This window comes from Odocoileus virginianus, chromosome 9 (genome assembly GCF_023699985.2).
Source record: "Odocoileus virginianus isolate 20LAN1187 ecotype Illinois chromosome 9, Ovbor_1.2, whole genome shotgun sequence".
NCBI lineage: Eukaryota > Metazoa > Chordata > Mammalia > Artiodactyla > Cervidae > Odocoileus > Odocoileus virginianus.
Window position 1 is genome coordinate 72140236 of NC_069682.1, and position 17174 is coordinate 72157409.

The window sequence follows — 17174 nt, forward strand, 5'->3', positions numbered from 1 at the left end:
CCCGTTTCAAGGACAGACAGGCTGGCACAGTGGCCTGCGGAGCCCACAACAGTGAGGCCAGAGCCGTCTTCCCTGATTAATCATTTGTGTTTTCATATCAGGATAAAAATCACTAGCAGTCATGGTCTTGCTGCTCAGGACACTAGTTCGAAAAGTACCTCTACATTACCTGGGACCTTATTAGAAACGCGTTCTCAACCCCAGACCTACTGCAACAGAAATCTCTGGGAATGACACCCAGCAGCCTCGAAACAGTCTCCCCAGGGAGTGGATGCTCCTGCCCAAGCAGCTGAACAAGGACTGGATGAAGTAAAGTAAAAGTGAATCAGAAAGACACGGCGTGGCAAAAGCTGTGGACACAGAGTCAACGTTTTATGGCCTCAAACGGGAGAAGGGATCATACTTCAAAGATAGGGAATGAACAGCTTCAGTTTTGCATGAAGGGTGGCAGACAGAGCCGAAGGCCTCGGGGCCTCTTCCAGAAGTCATCCGTTCCGTCCCACTGAGCTGAGACAGACAGGAACTCTTGCTCTCGTGGCCCTGTTTCTTGGGAGAGGCTCAGAAGTGGATGAGGGTCTGCGTCCCTGAGAAGAGCTCTGAGCGCGGGAAAGGACAGAATGAGGGAGTGCCTGGGAGGAGGCAGGAAGGCTCCGAGCGTCCAGCAGGGAGTCGGCCGATGCCTCAGCCCCCGAGCAGGGACTCTCAGAAGCGGCGTCAACGCCTGGGCTGCAGGAACAGTGGAAGGTGCTGACTAAGCAGTACCAGCCCTGCACACTGGGGAGCTGCTTCTGGGTCAGTGTCCACCCGTTACAACACCTTGGTCCTTCACGAGGTCATCTAGTTCCAGGCCCTCTTCACAGCACAGAAGACTTGGCCACACAGAGCCACCATCCCCCGGGCTGTCCCTCATCCGGGGCCTCGGCTGAGGGGAGCGATGACAAACCACTGCAGAAAGAGCCGGGCGGGGTCTGGGCCCACTCGGGTGGGGGACCTCGGACGGACACACACAACTGGCTGCCAACACAGCCGAGGCCTCGCCACCACCGCCCCCCACCCCCCTTGGCCATCCACCATTCCGGAAGTCACGGTCCTGGGCTGTGGAAGGTCTGAGCGTTCCCAGGTGTCTTAGCTGGATTCAGCCTGGTTTACACTGTTCTTTGTGACCCACAAGGAGCCAGTCGACAAAATTGTCATCACGGTCCAGAGAAGCATTTTCAGGTATGCGTTCTGAATCCACCAGGTGAGCATACGCTCGGCACACAGGACAGACACATCAGGCAGACAGACCCAGGCTGGGGAGTGTGCACAGAAAAACGAAGGCCCGGGGTAATCCTAGGCCACTTCCTGCGGAGACTGGCAGCTGGAGCCGATACACAGTTGAGAAATCAGCCAAGGGACTTACCTGGCGGTCCAGTGGTTAAGACCCCAACTTGCCGTGTAGGGGACATAGGGTCGATCCCTGTTTGGGGAACTAAGACCCCACAGGCCCAGGAGCAACTAAGCCCGTAACTAAGCCAGAACCAGAGAGTCCAAACGCTGCAATGAAAGATCCTGCGCCACCCAACGCAGCCAAATAAAACACACACACAGCAGGGAAGGCTGAAGAATGCCGAGGTGCCGAAGGCATCAGTACAAACGCGTGGCTTTTAAACAGATGCATGACTTGGCAGGCGCTCTCCTAGCTGCCTCCTAGGAGGCAGATGCTCTCCTAGCTGTCCACGGGGCCTCGACCCAACAGCCCGCTAGCAACAAGCTCCACACGCCCCTCGCTGGCAGCTCCGGCCCCAGCACCACGCTTCATGCCCTCACACCTTCCCTTACTTCTTCAGTTACTGCTCGACAGGACCAAACGTTCATTAGTAGCTGTTTATTGATCAATGGTTTTGATATAAAGTTATTTCAGATCTTCAGAATTTTGCCCAAATGGAATCACAAGCATTACAAAGTTTTTCTCTTAAAAATAAACAAGGGATTGGGGGCAGGTTGGGAGGGACCAACCTAGTAGTAGTGGCATTTGAGAATAAATTAACAAAAAAAAAAAAAAATTTAGTATTACCATTTATTGGTGACAAACACTAAGTTTTACTTACATTCCATGGGGAGAAAAAATTCCAGCGTAAACAATGAATCCAAGCAGTACTTAACTCGCAAGGCTGCCGTGCTTGTCTGGGCCGTTGCGCGGGGCCTCACCGCGCTCATGTCTGTGCAGAGCAACACGACATCAGAAGCAACAGAGTTACAGAGAGAAACGGGTCGTTCTTTTCAGCCCTCCATGGAGATGTAATCAACAGTATAAAGCACTCAAGGAAAATCAATCTGCAGTTGTATATGTGCTACATGGAGACCATATCCTGTAGTGTAGTGAGAGCTATGTGTCCTCAAGAGTTGTATTATATACACACAATTTAATAATCTTTAAAACAAAGATCAAAGTTCATTTAAATCCTGGTGCATTAATGAAAAATAAAATAGAAAAGGAACCAAATGATCGGTTAAAGTTTAAAATTCCTAAGTTGTCCAATTTATACCACTGTGGGAGACTTCGTCAAGGCCAGGACGGTTTCAGCTAAACCAGACGGCACACAATTTGCATCACTGAAATGGTCCTGGCTTAAGTCCAATGAAATAAAAATGTATAACCACATACACATGGATATGATCTTTGCCGGTTAGATTACTGATAAAGTCAGTCTTAGACAAGTTTCTAAACTGTGCTATGTAACTAGATACAATTGAGAAACTCTCAAATGAAAATTTATATAGTGTCATTTCAATCAAAAGAAACTAATGAAACTAAGAATACATCTCTCTTCTGGCAGAGAGCAGTGGTGTGTGGGTACCGCAGGAGGTGTGGCCGGAGTGCGCCGAGCAGCTCAGCTCCGGCCCGGCAGGAAGCGTGTGTGATTTTCTCCAGTGCTCCCAGCCCGGGAGCAGGCGGAGGCCTCGCAGCGCAGTGTCCAGGGTTTCCCCAAGTGTTCTGAGTGAGCCAGTCTGAGAAGGGGCGTGCCTTCTGCTGCTTCTTTCGCACGGCAAGAAAAAAATAAAAAACACCCAAAACAAACAAACAAAAGAACCCCACCAAAACCAACACTCAGGTGCCTGGGGCACGGGCCTGCGGTTTCCCAAGGGAGCCGGGGTGGCTGTGAGCCGCCCAGCCCCCACCTCCTCGGGTCCCGCCGTCTTCACCACTGCCGTCTCCAGGCCTTTACCCATCGTGTCTCTCGGCCCACTGGAGGTATCAGAAATTCCAAATTTTCAAAGCAGTTTCAGCATTTTCAGTATATATGTTGGGATTTTTCAATGATTCATGGCCAGGTAAAGTTCAGCACCTCCCACACCTTTAAGGAAGAAAAACATGAAAATGATCTAAGTTTTAAAATTTAAGAGAATTAAGCCCAGTCATGTTAAAAATGGAACTAGCAGATATCAAGAAGCCTGCTAGTTCAGGCCCTAGTTTATGATAACTGATATACACTGGGGGCTGGGGGCACTTCCCTGGTAAAGAATCCGCCTGCAGTGCCGGAGACCCGGGTTTGATCCCTGGGTTGGGAAGATCCCCTGGAGAAGGGATAGGCTGCCCACTCCAGTGTTCTGGCCTGGAGAATTCCATGGACTGTATAGTCTGTAGGGTCGCAAAGAGTCGGGTATGACTGAGCGACTAACACAATGGAGTGAAAACAGCAAAGGAGAGAATGGGGAGATAGGATGTTACCTCTGGGGGGTGGGGGTGGGGGAATCAGGAAAGAAATGTATTTGCATTAAAACAATACACAGGAAACTAACCCAGAGAATGGTGTGGCTGGACCGCACGAGGGCGAGACTGATCACCCTGGACGCCTTTTAGGGTGACTGTGACTCGCACCACGTGACTGTGTTACCTAGTTAAAGATTTTTTTTTTTTAAAGGTAGCACACTCTGCCCAAAACTCGGAAACCTTTCAGGGGAAAGGGACAGAAAGTGACTAGTCAACAAGTGTTTCACTCCTAAGCTGAGCAGACAATTTGAATTTAATGCAAATGAGGAAGAGAACTGCCTTTCCATGTAAATCAGCTCACTCACACAGACATTGGTCCATTTCCTGTCCTTGGCATCTCTGTATTCTGTTGGTCCAACTCAGACAGCAACTTTAAAATGTTCAGTGCAGCCTAGTGAGAATGAAAAGTCAAAGTCAAGCCATGCCACCACTCAGGACTACAGTGCACGACACTCAACGGCGACCTGGGGGCTTCTACTGCCCGACAAAGTACATGGGCCCACTGAACACCCCTCTCACGCTTGCATTTCTAATTAAAAATACAAATCAAAAAAGTTATCCATGGTTACCTCACTGAATCACACCCTCTGTTAATTTTATTATGTATTACATTACAATATTTTCATCCTGTGGTCACCAGACTACAAATTTGATATCCCCACTTTAATGTAAAACCTATGTTTCTGTGTTAGCATTAGAATACATTCCCCTCAGTGACATAATGAATGCATTATATTCTATCAGATACCATAGTTTATGTCTATTAATTTAATCAATTCCTTTTCTTGGTTTTAGTATTTCTTAACAGTAACAATTTCATCTGAACAGAACATTAAAATGAGAAGCTTTCCAAGCTGCTGGAACTTGGGGATGCAATTCCTTGTTCTGGTCAGAGGTGAAAGGAATACAGTATCTGGAGCCTTTCAGGATCTGAGTCCCCCTCAGATCAGCAAGGGAAGGCAGGAGAGGGTAGGCCAAAGCCCATGAGTTCTGATAAACAGATGAGACATCACGCCAGTAATCTAGAAGTCTTCAGAGATATGAACTCTACAGAGCAGTCCACTGTCCCACAGTCTGCGGAGAACCCTCTCCCTGTCTCCCTGAGGCCAGCAGCAAGCAGGGGACGTACCATGTCGTGGCAGGACTCCACGTCCTTCCCGATACCGTGGCTGATCAGGGGCGGCTGAGAGGAGCAGTTGATAAGAGATACAAATTCGTTCTTGTTGTTTTTGGGGAAGTCTTTGTATTCAACCTACAAAGGAGAGGAGAGCTGAGGCAGGGACCGGGCGAGGAGAGGAGGCCGAGGGGGCGCAGGGCCGTGGCTCTGGCTCTGTGTCCCTGTCTCAGCGTGGAGTGTCCACACCAGCTCCTGCTCTGCGGGCTCAAAAGGCCACCGTGGGGCCTGCTGTGAAGGAGCAGGCATGATACCAGAGCCCCAGCTTCCAGAATCTCCCAAGAACCTAGACATCTACTCAAAAACCCTGGTCTGGAAGCTGTGTCCTTTCCTTGCAGGCAGAAAGGGCCAGCACAACACAGCTGTTCTCACTGCAGTCTAAACTTGTAACGACCACTGGATTAGAGGCTTCATTATGATGGTTGCCCTGGAATTTTAAAATTCACCAAAGGTTGAGAATATTCTTACTGTCCAGGGTTCTAACACTTCCCATGCCTCCTCCCTCCCTCAGAATCACCCTTCACCAGGCTTCCCCCAACCACCCACCCAGACAGAGAGCTTGCTTTAAGAAACAAGGTGCTTCACTCCCAGAGGGGATCGCGCTGAGGTACAGACCGCCAGCCCGAGCTGGACGGTTACCTGGAAGCCCTGGACTGTGGAGAGGTAGTCCAGCTGCTCAGAGGGTCTCGTCAGAGGTCCGTGGGGCGCGTGGCCTGAAGAGACGTTACTCTTTAAAACGGTCTCGGCTGTAGGCGAGGTGCCCCCATACAAGAGTTCTCGGGCTATCATGGCAGTTACCGTGGCCTTGGCAGGGTTCGGAGCTACCCTGGCGAAATCTTTGGTGTGGTGTCCTTGACTGACTCCCACTGCCTGGGCAACCTCGGGCACCATGGGGAGGATCCCAGCAGGCAGCTGCTGATGACTAAGGTAAGGCATCCTAAACTCATCCTCTTTACTGCCTGGGGAGGGACACAGACAAATCAACGCAAGTCCAAATGCACTGCCTGGAAAAATGTTACAAAGCCCCACCCTGGCCCTCCCTCAGCACAGCACGGGGGGACACAGTGGAGCCAAACACCAAACTCTGTAACTCGCTCACCAGGCACCTGCTGCCACCAGGAACCACGCAAAGACCAGAAGCACAGTCAGATCAGGACAGTGTTAATATCACACTTACTAGTCCCATTTTCATCCCCAGAGCCAGGTTCAAAAAAGGTTACTTTTCTTCCATCCCCTGGTTTCTTTATAGGTGTCTTAAAAAAAAAAAAAAAAGGCCATGAGCATCAATGAAACCATTCAAAAATTAGTTCCTGCTGTCCAAAACTACACAAACACCAACCAGCAATTCTCGGTTTATTCACTTTTAAATAAGAGGGCGCAGGCAGAGCCCCGCCTCCTCCCCAGGCGCACACGCAGCCACGTCCGCCTGCCCGGGAAGAGCACCTAAGAGAGGGGCCTCTGCTCTGCGCTCACAGAAGAGGGGAACGTTTAACCAGGAAGCGCCGCAAGACGTCACACTGATAGAGCTGACCAAGAAACTTTTAGGTTGATGCTAAACAATTAAATAAAGACTATTTCCGGGAGTACATGTCCAACTAAAGGGTAAGTTGACAAATCAAAGGAGGAAAATATCACACGATAAAAATTATGCCGAACACAGCAGTCCCCTTTCTGGGAAGATAAAGGTTAGCCTATGATGCCCTGTAAGGTTCTGGAATGGAAACCCCCAAAGCCAAGTCCAGGATCTCTGCAGATTCTCTGGTGAGTGCTTGGGATCCCAGTTACTAACTATGTGGCCACAGCTGATGCCATCCGTCTGCCTCTGCTGACAGCACTGGCCAACAGAACTGAATCAGTCCTGGTATTTTCAAGTTTATCCCAAAAGGACCATCCAGCATCTGGAAACAAGGTCAGCCACGGCTTCTGTTGCGGGTCCTGCTTACCAACCTCGGCAGAAGTTCAATTTTCAACATGGGATCATTTCTATCTAATGTTCAGTTCATAATGAAAAAGAAACCGCAAACTGAGACGATGGCTTGGCCCTGGATCTGACATCACGCTATCCCCAGGTCCCAGGAAAACCAAAGCCTGTTCTAGAATTAACAAAAGCCTAAGGTTGATGAGTCATTTATGGAGGCCTCATTCTAAGAGCACAAATGACAGAATCACACACTGGTTTGGAGCAAGCTGGCCTCCAGCAAAGCATCCCAGACCACAAAGACACTGGAACAGTAATGACCTAACCCAGCGCCATGCCTGGAGCCACGGACGTGCGCCCGCTTCTGAGCACAGTGTAAGGTGCAGCAGGTGAGACCCTGCTCCGCAGGGCTGCTTTACGGCTGGGGCGGGCAGCCGTGCCCTGAAGCTCAGCCCCAGGGAAGCCAGAGTGCCCCGGGTGGTGAGAAGGGCATCTTGCAGTGGGAGCAAGGACACCAAGCCCGAGGGCGCACCTTCTCCTCCGACTTGAGGGCTGGTTTGGAGGGCTGAGACTGTGGGACTTTGAAACCGAGGATCTCCAGCATGTTTTCGGCTGCGTTGCGTTTGGCCACTTTCTTGTTGGTGCCTGAGCCCTCTGCCGCGTGGTTTCCCACCTTCACCTGCAGAAGAAGACAGGACTCGGATCAGTGCTCAAGCCTTCAGAATAAAGACCCGCCAGGAACGGAAAAGAGCCCAGAACGATCAGAAACTGGAAGGCTGCACAGTGCCGCCCTGGAGCTGGTTTGCACCAGCCCACGAGAGCGCATCATGAAATACTGAGAAATTTGTTGGAGAGCTGGTGGTTAAAGGTAGTTATTACTAAACTAATTATATAAGCTTATAATTAAATTACTTTAACCAACAGAGATAATGAATACTTAAAATGCATCACTTCCTAGCTGGACTCCATTTTAAAAGAATCTACGCTCTTGAGGTTCTTGAGACTTGCGCTATGTATTTGCTGTCCACTTGAGGCAACACAGCTCTCTCCTGCTCAGAGGGAGCACTCACACCAGACCCTGGCAGTACTACTTCTCAAGGATTAGGTGACTCTGCTGATTTACCTCTTCTTTTTTTTTAACTATCTAAAAAAAAATTTTTTTTTTATTGCGTTATAATCCACATACCATACGATTCGCTTCCTTTACTTGCACAATTCAATGATTTCTGGTATAGTGACAGAACTGTGTAACTGTCACTACAGGCATGGGTGTTTTCTTAGACATAAGTGATAGTTAACAATGCAGATTAAGCTTTACAGTGTCATCAAGCCTGCAGCCATGATGTAACCAGCACAGCAAACTGAAACTTCTAGTCTTGGAAAATTATCTGATACAGCAAAGAAGCTGTTGGTACTGTCTCTGGGAGTTAAGTTTTGATATGTCTTTGCTGTTAATGTAAATAAAAACAGCAGTCAGGACTCACGCTAGTAGCAGTCGCTCAACAACGACATGAGCAAACCTCCCTGCTGGACCGGAAAGAAATAAAGAATTCACACAAGTCTCATTTTGTGACACTGCTACAGGTGACTGCCACGCTGAAGTCACAGACACAGGAAATGTGCAAGAGGGTATTACACAGTCCCTGTAAACTGTGTGCTATACTTCCTACCAGTGAACTCCACCTCACACACACGGAGAGTCTCCACACCGCACCCCCCCTCCCAGCACACTGCCTCCCCTGAGAGCCACTGCTAAGCACGCAGCACACGTCACGGCTCACCACCCCTCCAAGCTGGTCGCGCTGGTGCTGTCTGTCAGTCACTCAGTCATGTCTGACTGTGACCCCACGGGCTGCAGCCTGCCAGGGGTCCTCTCCATGAGACTCTCTAGGTGAGAATAGTGGAGTGGGTTGCCACTTCCTTCGCCAGAGAATCTTCCCAACCCAGGGATTGAACCTGCCTCTCCTGCACTGGCAGGCCGATTCTTTACCACTGAGCCACCTGGGAAGCTGGTCTTGATGACAGACCAAAACCAAAAGCTTCGTGTCACAAAGGTCAAGGAAACCCTGGCCTGTGAAGAGAGGTGTGAGGCTGAATCCCAACCTGGCATCCACCAGCCATCTGATCCTGGGCAAATTACTGGGCCTCTCCACAAGCTTCAGTTCTCTCTTGTACGTGGAAGGATCATTCCTCTTCCTCCCCTGACGGTGGAGGGAGACACCAGGATAACTGCTGGTGCTCTATAAGCTCTACACTGCTGCACAGTTTTCTGTTTTTCACCAGAAAACACTATGAAATTCCCATCACAAATTCAACTGCCTGTACGAGCAGCTGTTCCCTCTGCACAACCTGAAGTGTAACCCCAGTCCACGGACTCCAGATCCTATGGAAGGATCAGGAGGAGCAGGAACAGATCCTTTACACAGTTTATAAGGCAATATAAACCTCTGAGGGATAACAGAAGAAACAGGCGCCTTCCTGCTGATACTGCAGGCCGGGCGCCCTGCAGCACGCGTTAAGGCATCAAGTTATGGCACAAGCAGCATGATCTCAGTGACATGTGCGGGCGGGGCGAGGCACCGGGCTCAGCCTGCTGAGGGAGGGCGAGGGCCTGGCCCTGGCCCGCCTCTGGCTGAGACGGGAGGACGCCGGAGCCCGGCCAGCCCACCTGCATGACAAACTCCCTGCGTCGTGGGAGGCCCCGCTCGGCGAGCAGCACGTACTCCGGCTCCTTCTCCTTCTTCGCCTGCTGGATCTGGGCCAGCCTGCTGATCGGGTTCATCCCCTGGCCATAGTCGGGGCCGCTCTGTAGCTGAGGAACAATCAGGGTAGAAAGCACGTGCTGAGTTAGTCACAGAAAGGACCCTGCCAATTCAGACACCGGGACATGACCGCTGAATACGTCTATGTTCATCTAATGGCTCAGAATTAATCACATCTTTTTTAAACCTTTTTTTTTTTCATTGAAAGATGCCTCAATGATTTTGATTGCTCTGAGGTGATTTTAGGTCTTCTTAGCAAACCAGCATCACCATTCATTATGAGTAGGCAAGCATCATCATAATGTCTGCTTTTGAACAATAAATATCAATGGATGATAATAAATGAAGAGGTAGAAAATTGGGGTAGTTTTAGGAAGAGTTTGTTCAAAGCCTGCCTTATCAGGATGGGTTTCCAGCTTTCTTAACGATGACTCAAAATCCAGAAATCATTTATACATTTATATATAAATGTGGAAATGCTGACGCCGTGTGGAAAGAACCTAAAATTCCCACAGGGAATCCTCACCTGCTCACTGGTAACACCCACCGGAGGAGACATTAAGTGGACAAAGGAAACTGCCGCAATGTGCTAACTTTCCTATGCAGAGAATGTTAAGTTGTGTGTGAGAAAAACCTGTATTCTGACAGAATGTGAAACTATATGGACAATCAGAACAAAACAGACCCTGGCATTTCTAACTGTCCCACAATGGAATCCCTCCCTTCTCCGGGAGGGTGGGGGATAGTATAATCTCTGAATGGTCCATGAGCATGACTCAAAAACCCAGAAGGTGCATGGGTCCTGACTCCTGGCCCGCCCCAGACACCCCTCTGCCCAGGAGTCTCCCGCACACTCAGAACCGTGCAGCAGGCACGAGACAAGCAGCGGGGGTTCCTCTCCCCGCAGATGACCACAGCTCCTCACGGGGAACACACCTGGGGCCTCCGCCGGGCCCGGCACCTGCCTGACCCGGGGCTCCCGGGAGCGGCACCAGGCAGCCCTGTAAGGACTCGCGGAGGCGGGTGTGTGCAGGCCAGCACCCCGCCTCTCTCACCAACCTTCCAAACCCCCAGCTGTCTTCGGGCAATGGAAACGCCCTCTTCTTTCAGGCACATTCTTACCCTGACTATGGATTTTGTTTTCTTTTTGATTCTAGGCTTCACCCGCTCCACTGTAGGCAGGGGTGGTAACTTCTTCAGCTCCTCGAGAACAGCTATAGCAGCGTTTTTCTTTGAAATCTTCTTGCTCTTCCCTTCACCTTCCCCCACAAACTCCCCAACCGACACCCTGGTCACAAAGCTCTTCATGTGGGGTGGGCCGCTCTCCCGGGCAACCTGTTTTGGAGGGAAAGACTGAGTGAAAGCGTGACAGACACGCATTACCGGCTGCGAGGCACACTGCTCAGCGTGAAACCCAGGGAAAGGGCGATTAAGGCCAAGACTCAGTAAATGAAGGCAGTGTCAATGTGGGGAATTCTGAATGCTTTTTCCCCCCTTTTCTTTCTTCCCCCTACTTGTTAAAGTTCTCAGGTCTGATGAGTCCAGAAGAGCCATGGAACAGGGCGCCATTTTCTGTGCCCACCACCCAGGGTCACAGACAGTCCTGAGTTTGGCGTGCTCCCCTGCAAATGGCAGCAAGGCAGCCGGCCCAGCAAAGCCCAGAAATAAATGCAGCACCAAGAGTTCAAGTTTAATGTTTGCTCTGAGCTGCCAGCCAAGACGGAGCTTATTAAATACTGGCTGCTCTGAGCTATAAAAAGGAATGAGAAAATCTCCAAACACGTAAAGTGATTTCTAGCACTTGGTAAGTAAAGAAAGCAAACTGCAAAGAGTGTTAAAAAAAAAAAAAACGGTGCAGAGTATTAAATCTACATATACATACACACACACATAAACAGACACACGTATGTGTTTATATGCTTCTTTTTTTGCAAAAGGAAACTCAGGAAGGATAAAACACAAACCAATGGAATTAAACAGTTTCCTACAGTAGGTGGGGGGAAGGACTGAGGTAGCGGAACAAGAGGGGACTTCTGAGTATCTTTTTGTGTAGTTTTGACACTTTGGACCATTTACTGTTATACATATTTAAAATATAAGTCAAAAGAAATGGGGGAAAATACGACAATGGATTATGAACAGAAACCTGTGTATTATAATCACACAGAAGGAAGATAAAAATCAAATCCAACCTACATTAGGAAAGATACCCTTGAAAAGAAACAACTGAGTCGGCAGACTTAAAATGCCAGACTTCAAGACTTCCTGTAGTTACAGAATCTGTGAGATCACGGTATTGTTTAGCAATAAACCAACAGATCAATAAAACAGAATGCAGAAACAGACCTGCACATATACAGCCTCTTGATGTTCAGCAAACACAAACCAAAGCAAAAGCAATGGCATTCTCTTTTTTTAATGGCACTGGAGCAACTAGATAACCAAGATCTCAAATTCTACCCAAAACAAAAATTAAGCTAAAACACCCAAATATGAAAGTTAAAACTATAAAGCTTTAGGAAGAAAACATAAGAGAAAACTTCATGACCATGAGGCTGGCAAAGAATTCTTGGACACAAAAAACACAAACCATAAAGTAAAATTAGAATTCCTCAAAATTAAAATACTGCTCATCAAAAGATAACATTTAAAAAGTAAAAAAGGGGGAGTTTGGGGGAGCATGGATATGTATGGATGGCTGAGTCCCTCTGCGGTTTACCTGAAACCACCACCGCATTGTTAACTGCCTGTATACCCCAACACAAAAAAAACAGTTTAAAATCTGGGGGGAAAAAAAGGTAAAAAAGGGAACTCAGAGTATGGGAGAGAATATTTGCAATATATGTACCAAACAAAATTATACCCAGAACACTGAAAGAAATCCTACAAGTCAATAATAAAAAGACAAATACTCAATTAAAAAAATACTTCAACAGGTACTCTTGGAAAGGATAGGGAGCAAGTGGTAGAAGTGTAAACTGGTACAATCACTTTGGGAAATAGCTTGACAATTTTTACATGAACACCTACCCTCTGACTTAGCAACTCTGACTGCACATGCACCCAAGACGACTTAGCACCCTTCTTTATAGTAGTTCTCAACTATCCAATGTCCATTAGTGGAACAATGGACACATTCCATTCCATTCATACAGTGGAATACCACTCAGCATTAAACTACTAAAACATATAGATGGGACTTAACAACAAACAATCCATACTATATTTACATGAAGTCTAAGAACACAGAAAACAAACCTACAGAGACTGCAGAAAGCAGCTGCTTCTGGGTGGAATGGGGCACAGGGACTTAGGTTATGATAAAGTTCCGTATCTTTATCTGGATAGTGAATCATGGGTTTTTACACATGCTAAAATTTAGTGGGCTGTGCACTTAAGATACCTATATTCACTATATAATAGACTGTTAGCACAGAGGAAGAATCATCCAAGAAGTCACGAAAGCAATGCTCTGAAAGGATACACCTTCAGTGTGAAGCTAAAAAGTGTGGAGATAACTTAGACTTTACTTAGGATGTTTGCTGTTGAAGGTGTGGATAAATATATTGATGTTGTTGGGAGCCCAAGTCTCATGATGGGAACAGACCCAAACATGGAGGCATGAAACAGAGGAAGAGCCCTGTGATGACGAACTGAAATTAGAGGGATGAACTTGTGGTTCTGTAAACAGTGTACCTACCTCCTAGTGCTATCTTCTGCTAACAGGGTCTGGAAGCAACGACTTGCAGCAGCAACGAGCCAGCCTCCCCTCAGCCCGGCCCCCACATGCCACTCTGTTAAAGGGAACCGCAACTCCTCGGAAGAACAGCTGAGACCATCTGTATTAGAATTTCCGTTTCTGCCAGGGCCAAAGTTAGAACAAGGAACCTTCCAAGTAAGGCGAAAAGACTGCTGTATCACAAAGGAAGGAAGGTCTCTCAATCAGAAAAGGGAAGCTGAGAGCCAGGACACGGGGACAATAAGACCTCCAAACACAAAACACAAAAGAAAAAAAAACCTTGCCTATTACCTCACGAGTACATAAAAAACTTCTAAGTCAAAATGAAACATAAATCTAAACTTAAGAGACAAAACTTCTAGAAGAAAACAAAAGAGAACGACCTTAGATTTGGCAAATTATCTCAGATGGATTACAATCACCATGAACCAATTAACAAACCTGACCTCTCCAAAATTAAATTATTTTTGGTTTTTGGAAGATATTGTTTAAAAATGAAAAGACAAGCCACAGACTGGGAGAAAGTATCTGGAAAATACCTAACTGAGAAAAGAACTGTATTCAGAATATATAAAGAACACATAAAATCCAATAATAAAACATAACTCAAAAACAGGACAAAAGATAAGAACAGACACTTCTCCAAAGATGTACAGATGGTAAATAGGCGTATGAAAACATGCTCAATATTGCTAGTATGCATGGAGATACAAATTTAAACCATAAGTTACGACTACACCAACTAGAAACCGACCCTATTAAGTGTTAGAGAGGGTACAGAACAACTAAAGCTCTCATACACGGTGAGTGCTGCGCTTTTACGTAGCTCAGTCATGTCTGACTCTTTGCGACTCCATGGGCTGTAGCCCACCAGGCTCCCCTGTCCACGGGGATTCTCCAGCCAAGAATACTGGAGTGGGTTGCCATTTCTTTCTCCAGAGGCTCTTCTCAACCCAGGGATTGAACCCAGGTCTCCTGCATTGCAGGTGGATTCTTTATCAGCTGAGCTACAAGGGAAGCCAAAGAATACTGGAGTGGGTAGTCTATCCCTTTCCAGCAGATCTTCCCGACCCAGGACTCGAACTGGGGTCTCTCCTCCACTGCAGGCGGACCCTTCACCAGCTGAGCCGTCAGGGAAGCCCAGTATACAGCTGCCTCGTCGCCTGTCACGCGCCTTCTTTAACGGAGGGCAGATGCTGAGTCCACATGTTGTATGTATCAGTAGCTCATCTTATTTCTGAGTAGTATTCCACTGTCTGGATCCATTTCCCTGCCAAAGAACATCTTCATGGTTTTTAGTTGTTAGTGATTATGAGATTATGTATGTACGTGATAGCTTTAATCATAATCACTGACAACTAAAAACCATGAAGATGTTCTTCAGCTGGGAAACGGACGAGTAAGTTGTGGTGAATTCAGACAGTGGAATACTACTCAGAAATAAGAAATAAACTACTAATGCATACAACACATGGACTCAAAATCTGCACTACATTAAAGAAGCCACATAATAGGCAATAAGATACCCTTGCCAGTACATCTGTAATCTTTTCAAATGATAACTTTCTTTTTTTCTCCCCCCCAATTATTTTTATTAGTTGGAGGCTAATTAGTTTACAATATTGTAGTGGTTTTTGCCATACACTGACATGAATCAGCCATGGATTTACATGTGTTCCCCATCCTGAACCTGCTCCCACCTCCCTCCTCATCCCATCCCTCTGGGTCTTCCCAGTGCACCAGCTCTGAGCACTTGTCTCACACATCCAACCTGGACTGGCGATCTGTTTTACACTTGACAATATACATGTTTCAATGCTGTCCTCTCAGATCATCCCGCCCTCACCGTCTCCCATAGAGTCCAAAAGTCTGTTCTATGCATCTGTGTCTCTTTTTCCAGATGATACTTTCTAAAGGGACAGCACTGAGCACACTGTAGCTGGTGGGCCCCTGTCCCAACGGGAGCGGTCTGAGGGGAGGAGCAGAACGGGACTGCGGCCTTTCTTATCATGGTTCACAATGTAATTACAGAAAGGTCTTGTCTGGGTTGGGTTCTTTAAGATGGCTTTGTATTTTTATGTGCTCTTTCCAAGCTTCTCAAAATGTTATTACCCACTCCTGTTAAATAAACAGACAAAGGGAAAGCCCCAAAAGACAAAAAAAAAAGGCAGTTATTCAATAATTCCACGTATGTAATATTTTGGAAACAAGCAAAACATATGGACAGACATCAGATCAGTGGCCGCCCAAGGGTGAGGATGGAGGGAAGGGACTGACTGCTAGGGAGCACGGGAAACCTAACAGCGTGAAAGATGTTCTTTATCACAGTGGCGGCGGTAGTTACACAGCTACACTATCAAAACACATCAAATCACATACACAGACAGGACCCATTTTACTTCATGTAGCACTCAAGAAATCTGACCCCTCATCCCCTCACCCCCCAAAAATAACCTGACAGAGGCATGTCAAAGGACATCAGAGCTAGTCTGAAGGGCAATCTGAACATTAAAATGACAAGCGAGAGTAATGAAGTAACATGTAGAATGAATCTATACTAATATAAATTAACGCATTCCCTGGTGGCTCAGTCAGTGAAGAATCCACCTGCAGTGCATGAGACTTGGGTTCAAGCCCTGGGTTGGGAAGGTCCCCTGGAGGAGGCAGGGCAACCCACTCCAGTATTCTTGCCTGGAGAATCCCCATGGACAGAGGAGCCTGGGGTGCTGCAGTCCGAGGGGCCGCAAAGAGTCAGACACGACTGAGCGACTACGCACAATATAAGGCAGGGAGAGATTTTCTTTGGACATGCAGAAAATGAACATTTGACATCCACCACAGGGGTAACTGGTGCTGGGAAGAATCATCAATGACTGCTAGAAACACTGAGGAACTCTCTAAGGACATACACAACCTTCAAGCATCTCCCCACAGGCTATGGGTTAACTACAAAGAGAAAGAAAGTCTCCTTGGAGGGGCACACATCTGGTGCAGACAACAGAACTAGCGTCACTGACTCAGATAAAATGACACCATGCAACACTGAGAAGAACTGACATTAGTTCTGCAGTGTTCCTGTTTTTAAAAAGAAGCACAAACTAGAACTAATCATGAGGCAAAAAATCCAACCAACCCAAATTTAGGGCCATTACATAGAACTGACTTTAAAAAATACCAATGTCATAAAAGACCAAAAAAAGGCCGAGTAACAAATTAAAGGAGACTAGAGAGATGCACCAGCTAAACACAATGTGTGATCCTGTACCAGGCTCAAGACCAGGAAAATAAAGGAGCATCATGGGGACAACGCCAATATGCGAATCTAGGATGTACATTAGGTACCAGTGTTACAGCAGTGTAACGCTTCCTGTGTGGACAATTAGACTGTAGTTATTAAGATAATGTCCGTGCTCTTAAGATGCACATACTGAAATATTTGGAGTCAAAGCTCATGGTACCTGCCTCTTGCTCTCAAATGAGTCAGCTAAATAAAATACAGAAAAATATGTACATTTAGAGAACAGAAAAGCAAAGGTGCTAAAATGTTAAGCATTGGGGATCCTATGTGAAGGCAACAGTCACGGTCCTATCCTTAAACTTTCCATTGGCTCGAAAAATTTCAAAGAAGTGGCAGAGACGGCGAGGAAAAGGCGTGTGAGCCCACATGTGCTGTGCCCCCAAGGCGAGAGCGGGGGCAACTCAGATCAGGAAGCAGCCCGCTGCCCTACAAAGGAGGCTGTGGCAAAGAGCCCTGCTCCCGAGGCGCCCGCAGGCTGATCTCAGCAAGCCCGCCGGCAGCCCCCCTACCCCGACGGCCCGTCTGCCGA

At 47.5% G+C, this 17174-nt stretch overlaps 1 protein-coding gene across 8 annotated transcripts in view; it reads right to left on the reverse strand.

Moving 5' to 3' along the window:
* Window positions 1–1852: 1852 nt before the first annotated feature.
* STAU1 (staufen double-stranded RNA binding protein 1) overlaps window positions 1853–17174 on the reverse strand; it is a 55211-nt gene continuing 39889 nt past the window's right edge. For 5 of the 8 annotated variants that reach the window (XM_070472742.1, XM_020906216.2, XM_020906214.2 and 2 more), the window contains 8 exons: window positions 10731–10961; window positions 9515–9658; window positions 7379–7525; window positions 6106–6181; window positions 5568–5887; window positions 4884–5006; window positions 4060–4145; window positions 1853–3338 (listed from right to left, as the gene is read on the reverse strand). In XM_070472742.1, the coding sequence (XP_070328843.1) occupies window positions 3323–3338; window positions 4060–4145; window positions 4884–5006; window positions 5568–5887; window positions 6106–6181; window positions 7379–7525; window positions 9515–9658; window positions 10731–10961 (1143 nt within the window). In that variant the 3' untranslated portion in view covers window positions 1853–3322. The remainder of the gene's footprint in view (window positions 3339–4059; window positions 4146–4883; window positions 5007–5567; window positions 5888–6105; window positions 6182–7378; window positions 7526–9514; window positions 9659–10730; window positions 10962–17174) is intronic. The other 3 variants (XM_070472743.1, XM_020906215.2, XM_020906212.2) reach the window with 1 other exon arrangement.